This window comes from Astyanax mexicanus, chromosome 17, assembly GCF_023375975.1.
Source record: "Astyanax mexicanus isolate ESR-SI-001 chromosome 17, AstMex3_surface, whole genome shotgun sequence".
Taxonomy (NCBI): domain Eukaryota; kingdom Metazoa; phylum Chordata; class Actinopteri; order Characiformes; family Acestrorhamphidae; genus Astyanax; species Astyanax mexicanus.
The window spans coordinates 25,730,902-25,746,369 of record NC_064424.1 but is presented as its reverse complement, the minus strand read 5'-3'; the positions used below and the strand labels follow the sequence as shown (position 1 = coordinate 25,746,369).

Below are 15,468 nucleotides of genomic sequence, written 5' to 3'. Positions count from 1 at the left end.
TTCTGCAAATAATGCTCTAATTGACATTATTTTCATTTGAAATTTGGGAGAAATTTTGTCCGTAGTTTATAGAATAAAACAACAATGTTCATTTTACTAAAACATATACCTATAAATAGCAAAATCAGATAAACTGATTCAGAAACTGAAGTGGTCTCTTAATTTTTGTCCAGGGCTGTAGGTATGCCAAAATCGGATTTGGACAAGTGTTCTAAACATAGGCAAAGTGCAAAGTGTGGCCATGTTGACGGGATAGAAAGCAACTTCACACAGTACAGCAAAGTACCCAGTAGGTGGTACTGTTAGCGATGTTATGAGTTGTTGTGAACATGTCATCCTGAGGTATGATAACACTGATAAATAAATCATAAGAATTTCTATAGAAGGATCAGTTAAACAGCAGGAAAACATTAAATACTAGAGTTCCACGGCTTTATGATGAGTTCATTATTGAATAAAACCCAAACGAGTCACGCGCTGGCCAGCTCCATTAGGTCTAGAGCTTTTCACCACTGTCTACCGCAGGCAGTGTGTTATGGTGTCAATGCCCCATTGCGAGCCAACAGTTGTTGTAGTTTACATGCACATATTACACCCAAAATATTGCGGTAAGCTGAAAGAGTGCAGGTGTAAACATGTTGGAGCACACCGTCCTCCAGCTTTGTTGTTTGTAATGTTCACATCAGTACAACAAGATTCCAGGTATAGTCTGGAACAGTCCACAATATTTGAGATATTATGGGAACAGTATTGTACCAGGAAAAAAGCCCATTGGCTAAATAAGATTGTTGAACCTCATGACCTGCCAATGCCATTCATTTGAACCCCAAGAAAAGTCTAAATGTACACTATGCGAAAAGTATTGGGACACCTGCTTGTTCATTCATTTCTTGTTCCTACTTTTGTTTTCCTTGGAATACTTTCTACTAGATGTTTAAGATTTGCTGTGAGGATCTGATTGCATTCAGCGACAAGAGTTTTTGATGATTTCCATCTCATCATCCCCAACTATTAGTTGCTGTATCAGATCTGGGTCGCTGTGCTTTCCTCTGGCTCCCAAGTGATGCTTCAGTGACTTCAGGTGTAAAAAGAGTTGGTTGCTGACTTACCATGTATCGGAGGGGGCATGTGCCTCGCCACCAACAACTGAGTCTCCAAGAAAGCAGCTGAAAGCTCCAGTACGAAATTTGCAGATGATTCCACTTTGTTGTGCCTCATAGCCAATGGTGATGAGTCTGCTTACAGAAAGTAGGTCCAGCAGCTGGTCTCTTGGTGCAGCAACTACCACTTGCTGCTAAACACAGAAAAGACTGTAGAGATGGTGGAGGATTTCCGACGCAAAACCACCCCTCTTACCACCCTTTTACATCAATGGCTCTGCAGTTTCCACTGTGGAGTCACTGAAGATCTTGGGCAACACCATATCCAGGGACCTGAAGTGGGAGAGGAAAACTGTCTCCATCATCAAGAAAGCACAGCAAAGAATGTTCTTCTTGAGACAACTCAAGAAATTTAACCTCCGGAAGACCCTGATCCAGTTCTACACAGCAATCATCGAGTCCATCTTCACCTCATTTATAACCATCTGGTTTGGTTCCTCCACCTCCAGACAAACTCCAGTGCATCATCAGGTCAGCGGAGAGAATCATTGGTTGTAACCTGCCAACGCTTCAGGAGATCTCCATCAGCAGGGTAAGGAAGTACGCTGGCAAAATCACACCTGACCCCTCACATCCTGGACATCACCTCTTCTAGACTCTCCCCTCTGGTAAAAGGCTTTAGACCATCAAAAACAGCACAACACAACACGCTAACAGCTTCTTTCCCAGAGCTGTAGCACTCCTTAACCACAGTGGTCTCCAACCTCACTCACTGAACTGTACTGACTGGATCTACAATCTGCTCACTTGCACTTTGCTTATTTGCACAGCTCTACAGATGTTCTTCTGTAATGTAAACATTATCTGCAACTTTCTTTAAACAAAAAATGTAACAAAAACCTACCGAAGGAATATTTGGATATACTAATATTTATATGTGCCGTACTGATTTTATTTTATTTTATTTCTCTCTTAGCTTCTATTGCTCTTTAGTGCTCTTTATTCTTTTACTTTTTATTACTTTTAACTATATTCCTATTCTATTTATTGTTCATTGTATCTTCTTTCTTAGTGTAATTTTTGTCAATAGTCTGTGTAATTGTTACATGTCACACATGTTTTGCTCTCATACCTGGCGAATAAAAAAGAATTCTGATTCTAATGTGCTAGCTTTCACACTTTTAGTGTTGAGAGCATTACTAGTGATACGGGGAGTCCTAATGAGTGGGTGGGGTAATTGGCCTTGGCTGATTCCACATGTGTTGGAAGAGGCATGTGCTATCTTTCACTCCCCCAAGTTTTGGGGGCATTAATACTAATAATTGGCCTTCCTAAATGGGGTAAAGTCAGAAACAAATTATTTAATTTTAATTGATAAGTCTCGGTATTAAAAACATCTAAAGCCTGTGTCGACACAGTTCCAGAAAGCCCAGGCGCCTGTCCAGGGCCTGTCAGAAATGGCTCAGGCTGCCTTTTGTCTTCTGAGCTGCTTCAGTCCTTCTTGGAATGCTGATATAAACATTTCGAACCATTTCTAGTAGGAAATCAGGCCGTTTTTCAAGAAGAACAGTCCGTCGTGTTTGGAGTAAGCACTGCAGGGCGGAAGGCCTCTCATTTGGCTTCCTCAAAAGGAAAATCCATCCACATGCAGTGGAGAAAATCCTCAGATTGTTTTGCCTTCTTCCACACTGCCAAGAACAAAGCTTGTTGTCTTTAAAAGTAAAATATCAACCATTTATGACTTCCAAGTATAAATCCTTCCATATGTATCGGCTTTGGGAACTTAGCGCTGAAGTGCTGGCTGATTCCAGATGACGTGGGTAGCAGCTTGGGTTATATTTACTCAGTTCCATTGATTTATTTTAACATTTATGCCTAATTCACCCCTTTATATATAAGCAAAGTAACTCAGAGTGGGCTTTTTGTGAAACCTCCAAAGGCTCCCTCACACCAAATGGTTATGAATACCCTGTCTGATGCACAAGACATTGTTTCAGCATCTGACTAGAATTGTCTGAGTGATTCTGTCAGAATTCACATCCACCTTTAATACAAAAGAACCCACACATGTGTCCCACAGGTCAGTTTAGCTTTCTCAAGTTTCCATTAGACACTGGAAAAAAAGAGACTCAGTACTAGTTCCTGCCCTAATGACATGTGCAATTTCAGTGAATTACACTAAATGATCATGATTTTAAATAGGTTTAAAATCAGATTTGTATGCATTCTTGGTGTAAAGAAAACATACAGGGAATTTTAAAGCAATTTAGATCCCATTTATCACAATTTTATCAAGAGTACTGTTACATTTTTGTCCTATTTGCCCTTAAATTACAGTTTTAGCCATTTATTTGGGTTCTATTAAAATTTTTGGATTTATTGTTTGACACAAGCTTTTGTGCTTTGCCGTTTTATTTTAGGTCATAAGTATCTCAAAATTACAAGACTAGAGTCTAAGATTAACCTTAGTCCCTAAGCTAAGAGATGCAGGATGTACTAAGATGTTCCTGAGGTTCTAGAGGGAATGCAGTTCGTTCAGACTGTTGAATATTTAACTAGAGCCAGATTGGAATGTCTCCCATTCTGTTGTTCCACCTCTCTGGTCTTCTTTGGCCTTTTTGTTTTGGATCTAGGCATCCCGGCATCTAGTCCTGCTGGTTGTTTTACTGTGTCTTCTTGTTTTTTTGCTTTGCCGGTGTGTCCTGTCAACTTTAAAAAAGCCCAGTCCTCACTGTGGAAAAGTGCCCCCACAACACGATCTTTCCACCACCATGCTTCACTATTGAGATGGTGTTTGTTGAGGAATAGGTAGGGTTAGGATTGTTCCAGACAGAAGAACCTTTTACACAAGAACCTTTCTGGACATTTTCCAGAGTTAAAAATGGTGTTAGCATCCTGAAAATACATAATTGGCCCAAAAGCTTAGTTTCTGCCTCTTTAGACCACAAAACCTTTTCTCACATTTTAAACATTTTATGGGACATCCTCATCCTTTTTGGATACCTCCAGACATCCACTGATGTGTCTGCTCATTAGCCACCCTTCCACAGAAGTCAACTGTACAGCTTTTGATACAGTATGCTTCACTGACACACCTGTACTCCAGTCTCAGCCACTGAACTTTGCAGCTTCTTAAAAGTTCTATCTAAGAGGTTTGGAGGTATGTAGCCCATGCTGGGGTGCTATGATGCAGCTTACAGATCCAGCAGAGCTCACTGTGAGGTCCAGACAATCTTTTCTAATCTTTGAATTTCATCCGAATGCTCTCTGGTCTTCATTTCTTAGTTTACCTTCTCAATCTGTGTGAATTTGGAGATTGAATACTTTGCACACAATTTTTTCTGTCAGTTCAGTTACTATTAAGTGTCTATTAAGCTTATTCAAATTAAGAAGGATGCAACCCAAAACGCCAAAGCATCTTCTGTAATCCAGGCAAATATTATGACTTTTAAGGAGTGTGAATACTTTTGCACAGCACTGCACTTTGTACATGTGTACTGTTTGCTTTCTAGAGCAAGATTAACCTAATTATAAAGAATACGTGGATTAGGGTTCCCTGGGGATTTAACAGTTTTGGACAATTTCACTCGACGCATTAAGCTTTATTTTGGTGCCTGGACCTCTACAGGCAATAGGTCAACCCTGTAACCCTCAGTAACAATCTGTGTCATGTTTTGCACCTCAAAAAATTGCAAAACCACATTTAAATTATAACTTACATGTTTGTATGTATGCTTACATATCTTCAGAGCAAGTGAACCTATCATTATAGGAATGCATTCAGCTACTTTAAGTTGCATCCATTGCTAACACAGATGTGAACACACACGGCTTGTCTAGTCCCCTGTGAAAAAGTACAGCTAATTAAATAGGACTCTCTGGAGCAGATCAACATGAACCTATTCAAGGGCGTAGGAGCAGGTTTGATATTGGGGGGGACACATTTGCCAATATGAACCCAAGCCCACCCTATAGTTTCTTAGAACAACATTTGTGGAAATTACTTTTAATCACAAATAATATTTTTTTTTCTGTTTTTTGTTTTTTATTAGTTAACAAATTGATTTTACAACCTAAACATGTTACTTCACATTACATTTACTGTTGTAAGAAAAAATTATGCATATACATATACATATGACAAAAATTATCAGTTATCACCTAATATTTAAAATAATATAACAGATTTGGTTATTATTATTATTATTATTATTGTTATTATTATTATTATTATAATCATGTATTGGCATGTCGATTCTGTTGTATATTTACATTTTCTCCACTCTTTAAAAAAATCCTATGCTTTTATTTTTCTATTAAGAGCTCTTCTAAAGATTGGTGTCCTTTTATGTAAAAGAATGTAACTTTACGTTTCATAAAGATTTTAATTATAAACGTCAGGACATGTGGCCTTACTGTGAACCCTGTTCTTACATATTCTACTTAATATTAACACTGTTCTACATATTCTAGAGCAGTGTTTCTCAACCAGGGTGCCGCGGCACCCTGGGGTGCCGTCTGGCTTCATCGGGGGTGCCGTCAAAATATTGCGCCTCACGTGCATATTTCCTTTCCAGAGTCAGCTCGTGTCGGGGTGTGTCCCAATTCACAGGCAGCATACTCTGAAGGATGCGACCCACAGAGGCGGTGTATTACTGCGCAGCTGTGACGCAATCTGTCTTCGAATACAGCCTCTGAAGGATGCAGCCCCTAAATTGGGACACACTGTAAAGTTTTTGTCCCCCACGCGATGCACGCGCTATTTTATTTCATATTCCGCCAGCAACCCTCGTTCTCACCTGAAGTACTGCGTCAGCAACCCCCCCCCCCCCCGTTCTCAACTGAAGTACTGCGCCAGCAATCCATCCCCCCCCCCCCGTTCTCACCTGAAGTACTGCGCCAGCACACCCCCGACCCCCCCCCCCCCCCCCGGTAAACTGGGGTGCCGTGACATCTCGCATATATTTAAAGGGTGTCGTGATAGAAAAAAGGTTGAGAAACGCTGTTCTAGAGCTTTCTCTGCTTTAAAGACATTTAATAAAGTAAGTGGTGGTATGATGTGTCTAATGCACTGCTGGATATACATGATTAAACTCAGTAAACTCAGTAAATGACTGTTTATTAGCTGATCAGCTGGATCAGGTGGAAAACACAATTTTGGGACAGTGATCAGGGTTAAGAAACTGCTTTAAACTACAAACATAAAGTACTGTACTAAATTCTGACTATCCACTACATCTGGCTTCTAGATAACTAGTTAACTAAATGAATTTTTGTTCATTATTGCTCACAGTAAATCCTGTAATCCTAAATTAATAAAGACAGTTTAAAAATGAAACAGTAATTAGCTGATCAGGTACAGGGCAAGTTGAACATTACGTATATAGTTTATTTTTTCTTTAAGGTTGACTTCCAATCTATCTAATTCCAAAGTTAAGCTAACTCACTCACACAGCTGCAGTTTATTAATCACAGTGGGTTTAAACTGTGTGCTGATTTAGAGTCTTGTATTTTTAACCAGCTATCAGAAACATCATCACAGTTTATGTGGTTAGCCTATCGTTACCTTTCTTTTAGAAAAATCTCCGTATATCCAGATCTTAATCAGCTGAAGCTGCTGCAGCCCGATCCCGCTGCTAAATCTCACAGCGAGGGGGCGGGGCTTCCCCCACTAGCACACCGCGGGCCGCAAAACCAGCAAGCTGATTGGCTGTTTGTGCTGAGAGGCGGGACTTAATACCTGAACCGGCTCCGTGATTGGTCCGGTCTGTCTCCTCATTAATAGTACAGCTGATCTGAGCGAAACGATATAATTTTTGGGGGGGGGCAAATCCACCTGTTTCTAATATTGGGTGGGACATGTCCCACCCATCCCCCCCGGTTCCTACGCCAATGAACCTATTGGCAACATGCCTAATGCCAGGTATGACCTATAGAGTTATAGCATGAGGCTGTGGAGCAGTGGCAGGAAGTTATGTTCTCTGGACTGATAATACTCCAAATCAATTTCTGTTAGCTTAGTGCTAACATACTATTAGAAACCCCGTATGGGGCGAGCAGACTTCATACACGTTGAACATAATACTGAACTCTACTAACCTCAGTACACCCTTGCTATTTTTCTTTTTCTGTTTTTTTTTTATTCCTCTTTATTTCACCTGCCTTTTTACCATATTGGTTCTAATTCTCTCTTTTTTCCCTACTCTATCAACCTTTTTTGTTTTCTTTACATTTCTGTTTCTTTGTTTCCTTTCTCTTCTTTTTCTAATTAATTTCTCTCTCTATTTTGCCTTACCCTCCGTTTTCTCTTCCCTTTTCCGTCCCTTTTTTCTCCCTTATGTCTTTTTGCACTTTTTCCTTATGTATTGTCTCCATCTCTTTTCCCTTTTAGTTCCTGTTTGCTCCTGTTTTATTCACTTTACTCATCTCTTCTCTTTACCCATCTCTTATTTTCCTATTCCCTCCTTTCTTTCCTAAACTTTTGTTTATCTATCCTCCTTTCAAATTATGTTCTCATATTTTGTTTTACTTTTCCTTATCTCTTGGCTTTTTTTTGTATTTCCCTCTTTTCGTCCTCTTTTTTCATCCCTCCTACAGTCCTTTTTCCTTTCTATTTTTTTTATCTTCTATTTAATGTATATCTCCTTCTTTCGTATTCTTGTTTCTCTACATATACACCTGTACTCCCATTACTTCCATTTATTGGTCCCTTTTGCTCTCTGTTTTTTTCTCTCTGCTTTGTACCTCTCTGATCTATCTCTCTCTGTTGTCTTTCTCTCTTTCTCTGTTCTCTCTCTGCTCTGTACCTCTCTGATCTATCTCTCTCTGTTGTCTCTCTTTCTCTTTTCTCTCTCTCTCTGCACTCTCTCTGTGTTCTCTCCCTCTTCTGTCTCTCTCTCTCTTAGTTCCCTTTCTTGTTTCATAGTTGCTTCCCACTCTCTCTTTCTCTCTCTCTCTTTCTGTCTCTCGCTTTCTCTCTCTCTCACTTTCTGTCTCTCTCTCTCTCTCTCTGTTCTGTATCTCCCCCCTCCCCCCCCCTCGTGTGTCGTCACTGTAGGAGGGTGTAGGTGCTTTAAATATGGAAAAGAGTCGCGAGCTGAAGCCGTTACGCTCGAGACGGGCGAACAGGCGGGAAAGGGAGGCGCTCGCGCTCTGAACTCGCGCAGTTTTCGCTGTTTTAGTTTCTGGCTGTCCGCTGGACCCTGAGGGATGAGAGACGGGGAGTTTCTGTGGTCGGTAGTTTGTAGAGTCGCTGAAATACCGCCGAGTCCGGACAGATAATTACCAACAATTACCAACAACTCAGAGAGAGACAGGAGAGAGCTGAGAGAGCCGAGGGGCAGAGAGCGGCTCTCCCTCTACCCGCTTTACTCCACTCTTTAGGCGGCGACCACCCTCACAGAGACCCGCTCCCGGAGCCCCGGAGTTTCCACACACTGACAGCGCGGTGTGCGCGGCTCTGAGGGACACACACAGCTGCCGAGACCCGGAGAGACAGCGCACTCTCTTCAACATGAGCGACAAACACAAGTAAGTACTCCTGAGTAGCTACTGTTAACACTATCCCGGCTGCGGGTTCACTGCTAACGAGCTAATTTACTGGGGTTTTACTGCGGTTTAGCTCTGAGCTCAGTGTCAACCTGAAGAGAAGGTGTAACAAAATCCCCCAGGAGAGCTGCAGCGCGCGCGCCGTGTGTGTGTTCAGTTTTGAAGTTTGGCTTTCACCCAGTAATTTAACCTTTCTATTCCTTTTATTTGTCTTTTTTATTTTAATCAAAAAATGAATGATTGTTTAGTTGATAACAAATATGTGAAAATATCTGCATAATCAGTTTTCAGTTCAGATGTGAACAAATTCATTAAAAGAGGTTTTACTTTTGGAGAGTTGACTCTGAAAAGAGTCAGAGCCTGTGATTCACAGTGGTGGTGAGTGGAAGGAAACCTGAATCTGAAGACTTCAGTTCCCCTGAAGCTCCCCCTCCGTTTTTACACAAGTTATTACACCAGTTTAGGCCTGTCACAATATCCATTCAATGCCTAACCTAATAACATAATAAGGCAACCAGGGCTGGACAATATAACCATGCTTCATCATATTATGATAAATGTTATTATAATATACACATTACAAATGCCTTTTCTGAACATATTGTTAATATCATAAGTGCTCAAACAACACAGACCACACTGAGCAGATTTCATTACAGTGTGGAGTTTTGTTTAACTGGCCAAAATGTAGCAAACTTTAAAGCTTGGGGTGAGATATGAATAGCAGTGTTTTAAGAATCTGATACTAATAGTACATTTTGCCTGTTTGGAAAAGTAGTCTGACACAAATTGCATATTGCAAAAATGTCTATAAATATTGTGATACATTTTTTTATCATTTTGACCACAGCACATTACACGAAAGAGCAGTAAGCTTTAAATTGTTAGGATTTTCCAGACATTGGAGTATAAAAATGTTTAAATACCGTACATTAATAACAAAAAAAAAAATCGCTTTAAGTAAACAAAATGAGCAGTATTGAAGTAATGTAATGTCCATAAGTTGAAAATAAGTCGATAATGTAATTATTACGACATTTGTACAACAAAGGCCTGATGCCAGAGACAGTGTTCTCTTAACATATACTGCATTCATGATAAAAAAAAAGTCCCCAATTTTTTTATGAGCACATATTCACTTCAGAAGAAGATAGTTAATAAAATGATTGATTATATATGTGTTGTAGATATCTCAACCCCTTTTCCTATTTGCCACCACTAAAATGACATCAGTTGACAGGTTTTTCTATGTAGGGCTTTTTTTAAACAAGATGTAAAAAAATGGCTATATCAAAATATTGCAGTTGCTACACAGTGATTGTGCAAATGGCTTTTTTTAAGTGTTGCAATTGTCTTTGCATGTTTATCATTCTAAAAATATTACTTAAAACACAGATAAATACTTAAATATTTAAATAAATGATTTTTAAATTACATATCTATCAAGCATGGTAACCACACACCCATGATGCCACTTGTGGCCACAAGATCATAAAGTTGACTTTAATGTAGACCTGATTTGTTTGATTTGACCATAGTTCAGGTATATAACAGGTGATCTGTAGTGTTTGTGACTCAGTTTGTGTCTTTCTGTGGATTTTGTATAGTTTGTATCTATATTGAAATGAAATCAGAGTGACTGAAATTAAGAAAAATATTAAGATATAAACTATATTCTATTCATATTCTTCTCAAACCTTTAAAGTCTATAAATACACCATGGCAACTTTCATACATACACAGTAGAAGGCCTGAAATACAGGAATATGTTTTCTGATTACTTGTTTAAATGAGTTTTGGAGAAAAGTGTAATTTCCCCCCCCCCCCACTTGAGCCTAAACTAGCATTCCACTTTTATTGCCCCTTTAGTCAGACACCTTATCTGGTAATGGTGGTCCACATGAGTGTCAGCGTTGGTCCATTTAGGCCAGAGGTGGCCAAATAAATCCACTGCGTAATGGTTTGCGTCTTTTTCTACTTCTTCTGTAACTCAAGCTTAGTCGCTCTCGTTATAGCTTCGCAAAGTAAACCTATTTCCAAGAAGGCCCTGTCACCAGCGATTAGGTCCCTAAAGCCCATGAGTGGCACACGGACTGCCAACTGTTCCACGCGGCATGATAATCCACACCATTGACAACCTAAACTGCGCTATCTGGACATGCCACAGCTTTCTTTTGACCCTGATTAGTTCTAAAATAAGACGAAGGGTGTCTTAGTTCCGTGATGTGCCAGCCTGCATGTGGATGCAGCATGTTTTCTGTTGTCTTCTGTGCTTGTGGAAAAGAAATACACTGTGACGGTGAAGAAAAACTGCTGATGTGAGCGAGAGTGCCTAGATCAGGGCTGCTCCTGCAGATGCAGCTTTATTTCCACCCTTAACAGAACACACCTCCCCCTTTTGGAGTTCACATGTTCCTGACCTCTTCGGTTAACTGGATCAGGTGTGTTAGGTCAGAGCTGGAACTAAACTCCACAGGCCAAATGGATCTCAGTCTTAAAAATAAAGGGACCAAAGCAGGTTCTTCGCACGATGTGGCTCCCAGTGAAAAGCCTCTTTGGGTGTTCTTAAGAACCACTTCATTTGGAAAGCATGTGTGAAAATGTGTGAACGTAAAGTTCCTGGTAAAAGTTTATGTATGTTGGCCTGTCATGAAAATGTAATGATATAAGGACATGACCTCAGTCATTTCTGTTAACCTCCATAATTGCGCATTATGTGTTCATAGCCAGGAGAGTTTTTTTTTAAATATTGTTTAATGCAATATATTCTATCTTCTAACGAAAATGCTTATGGTGACAGCTTGTGTGAGTTTGTGCTTCTGTGTGTGATTCTTGAATTATTGCGCATACACAACTTGTCTAGTCCCTGTACAGAAGTATTGTCAAAAGTATAGGAGCAAATATAGATCAGATAAACATTACAATAGCTAATGGTACCATGCTTAATGCCAGAAGCGGTCTAGATCAATGTGTGAAATGGTTGATGGAGACCTTTTTTAAACACTGGATGGAGTTTTTTGCCTCTCCACTCCTCCCCAGATTAGAAGCCCACATGGGTTGCCAGATTTCTACACAGTGGCAAGCACTGTCAAATCTTACGCTGTTGCTGATCAGTGAATGTACACTTTTGCAATGTCCAAAATGCCTAACTTTAGTACGCTAGCTATGGTCAGCACCTTTACTGAAGTTCAGTGATTACCTGTTCAGCAAAACAAAACAGCCAACTTACTTGTGTCCATGACTGCAGCACACTGTTTGCCTGCAGTTGTATATACTTGGCAACCTGAGGTGTGGAAATGGGACTGGGGAAATGGCGGTGGGCCGATTTGGAGGCTACAACCCACACAGATTTCTGTGGCCTACTGCACCGTTCCAATAAGAACATACTGGCTGAAGCTGTCTAGAGCTGCCAGTGCTTAAACTTAATTTATCCTTAAAATTTTATGATATATCCTGATCATATTATGAGTTACTAAAAAGAATTTAAGCTGTTAAAAAAAGTATCCTGTTAGAAAAAGTGGAGGATACACTAAGATAATAGCTAAGATAAACAAAGCATTGTTCTGTGTAACTTTTCCTGTTGTCATTGCTGCTTCAGTGGGTAGGAAAGCACTAACTGTAATTAGTTCTGTTACCTCAGCTGACCTGTACTTGCTTTCATCTAACTGTTGGGAGTGTTGGTTGGAGAGTGAATGCCATCCAACCCAACCATAGAGAGGGAGGACAGTTACGCTCTCTGGGACTGCTGAGAACGTATGGCTGTGGCATTACAGGGATTGAACCATCAGTCTCCTGATGAAAAGCCAAAGCTTAGATAGTTGCACCGCTTGGCTGTCAAATGATGACAACCTGCTCTGAGACAGACTGTACAGTCCTCATTGATGAACTTTAAAGCCCTTTATGAGCTGAAGTGTGTGGGAGCAGGCAGTGGGAACATAAAACAGATCAGCGCAGAAGACATCAGTGCCTTGGATCAAGAGTTTCTGTGAATCACTTTGTCCAGAAACAACAAGGAAATGTGATTTCCTTAACATTTCAACTGTAGGACTCTTCCTCATACCTATAAATGATTCATAGAAGAAACAATATTCATTGTTTTTATCGCGACTATTTGCACAGTATTTTGTTGCGTAAAACATGACCTGAGAATTTTTACACCTGTAAAAGAATTCAGACATCCTGCTGAACAAGATCAGCTGTCTCTAAAGTATAATATATGGGCAAACGAAATTGGAGTTTATCCTGCTATTGTTGAAGTAACTGTCCCAACTGTCCAGGGAAGGTTTTCTACTAGATTTAAAAGCATTGTTGTGAGAACTTTGTTGCATTCCGTGAGAAGAGATGTAGAAAAGTTAGGATGTTGGATGATCACCACCTCACCTCATCACCAACTCCCCAACACATCCCAAACACATATTGGATAGAGCACCATCATTCCAGAGAACACAGTTCCACTACTCCACAACTCAAGCCGTTGGCTAGATAAGCTGTTTGTGTGTGCATTTTTGCACATCTGTGTCCGTAATGGGTGGAATTTAAAGCTTAAGCTGAAGACATTTATTAGATGGGCTGTCCACAAACCTACTGGACATATTGTCTAGATGCCAATGTAATTAATTCACTAATTACACTCCTTACTTTGTGTAAATTCTGTAATAAAGGAGGACTCTGTAAAATGGGGTGCTGGAATTGGGCCCAATGCCAAGCTGGGTATAAACAACTACAGAACTACAGACCTGTGTCAATGTTCCTTTGAATGTACCTTGAGTCCAAAGCCTTCCCAGAACTTAAAATAAGAATTGTTGGGTGAACAGTAGTCTAAAAACTCTTAATTCAAAGAAAAACACCAGTATCAGTAAAGTGTTGGCTAAATACACAAGCGCATGCTTCCTAGTACTCATCAGACAACTGTGTTACCTACACAGGTATCACGAGGAGGATTTCCTGTAAAGAACAGCAGTCAGTCCTGGTGGAATCTCCAGGGTGTGTTAGATTGACAGGAAACATGCAGAGTACACACTCTTCTCTCTTATCATTCACAATGTCTGTGAATGAGCTTCATGCTGTAACATTTTATAACAATAGACAAAGAGAGAGAGAGGGAGTGGCTAGAGGAAGCATGATAAAAAGAAATGTGTGAGGAAGAAGAAATATTAGAATAGAAGTGGAGCCAAAGAAAAATTGTGTAACTTTTTTATTTGCATTTTGAAACAGATAATATTCTCTATAGACAAAAGTATTGGGACACACATTCTAATCACTAAATTCAGCTTTTCCATTCAGTTTCATTGCCACAGGTGTATACAATCCAGAGAAAAAGTGTGTGGTTCTGAGGAGTTCACTGAACTGCAGTGTGGTGTTGTAATAGCAACACTGCAATAAATCAGATGGAGAAATATCTTCCCTCCTGGATATTCCACCCACATCTTTGAGTAGTACTACTGAAACATTTTTGGAAGTGTTTAGAAACCAAAACAACTGAGCCATAAAACATCCCTCTTTGTAAAGTTATAGAGTCTGGTCTCAGAATGCTGAAGAACACAGTGCAGGCTTATTAATACGGTCTTTACTAGGAATTTTGTACAGTTAACCCACTGAGCTTACCTGCTTTGCACATGACTGTAATTGTAGGCAAATCAGGCTGAATCCACATTGCTGGCCAGCATGCCTTAGTAATGGCTGAAAACAAAGCACACCATGATGACAGTGTTATCATAAATTGTCTAGATGATTTTAAATATCACTTAAATTACAATATCACTTTATAGACTGTGATTTAAAACCTATTCCTATGGCAAAAAAAAATGAAAAGCATGGAGAGTTATATAATAACACTGACCTTCAGCTGAACCATCAGATATGAGCTGGCTGAAGTTAAGCAAACTAGCCAGTATATGGCCTCAGTAGACAGTATAGAAATAGACAGTATATATATATATATATATATATATATATATATATATATATATATATATATATATATATATATATATATATATATATATATATATATATATATATATGACCTCAAACCAGAGACAAGGGTTTATTGTTACAAATGATCGGACCTGCAGTGCTTCGAGAACGTCTGAAACATGCATTCCCACACAGACACACGACTATGCAGTTTGTAGCCCTTATTTGTCAAAGAGGAAATTTGTAGGTCCCGGTTAGTAGTCCCTGTTACCCCTATAGGCCATTGTTGTCGCAGTTGGGTCTTTGTGCATATAGATCTGCAGTTCTTTAATTATGATCAGTTATGTTTTGTCAATATGATTTACCATCATAATGACAATACTGTATAAAGGTCTGGATCTAAAGCAGATTTTATGACATATATTTTATACAATGCAATAATCGCCACATGCTATACTCAGGCCTAACTGAAGCTTTAGGTTTATTGTGTTTCTGTTATTTTTTATTTTATTACCATTGTGTAATGTTCGAAATACTCCAATGAGTAAACTTGATATTTGGATCCTATTGAGGTCAGATCATGTGCTTACAACCAAAGAACTTCTTCAGAGTTTGCTTGGGACTGAACCGTAACCACTTCCTCTTAAGTTTCTCTGTTCAGTTGTTTTGCATCTAAGTGAGATTACAGTATTCACACCAGCCTAAACTAATTGCACCATAAGGTTACAACAAACCAATTTAACTGAACTAAGGGTCTATTTACACTATTTACAACCTTGTTTGGTTTGGGCCTTTAGACTTTTCAGTTTGGTCCAAATCAAAATAGCATGTGTAAAAGGTGTCACGAAAGAGACAATATTTGGCCCAACCAAACGAAGAGGAAAGGATTCATTTGATTGGTTCG

At 39.5% G+C, this 15,468-nt stretch overlaps 2 protein-coding genes across 12 annotated transcripts in view; one reads left to right on the top strand and one right to left on the bottom strand.

Annotated features, from left to right (window-relative positions):
- rpl35 (ribosomal protein L35) overlaps positions 1–15,468 on the bottom strand; it is a 657,733-nt gene that overhangs the window by 79,232 nt on the left and 563,033 nt on the right. The window lies entirely within an intron of this gene.
- slc4a4b (solute carrier family 4 member 4b) overlaps positions 8,185–15,468 on the top strand; it is a 77,984-nt gene continuing 70,700 nt past the window's right edge. For 2 of the 4 annotated variants that reach the window (XM_007233979.4, XM_007233980.4), the window contains exon 1: positions 8,185–8,630. In XM_007233979.4, the coding sequence (XP_007234041.2) occupies positions 8,614–8,630 (17 nt within the window). In that variant the 5' untranslated portion in view covers positions 8,185–8,613. The remainder of the gene's footprint in view (positions 8,631–15,468) is intronic. The other 2 variants (XM_007233981.4, XM_007233982.4) reach the window with 1 other exon arrangement.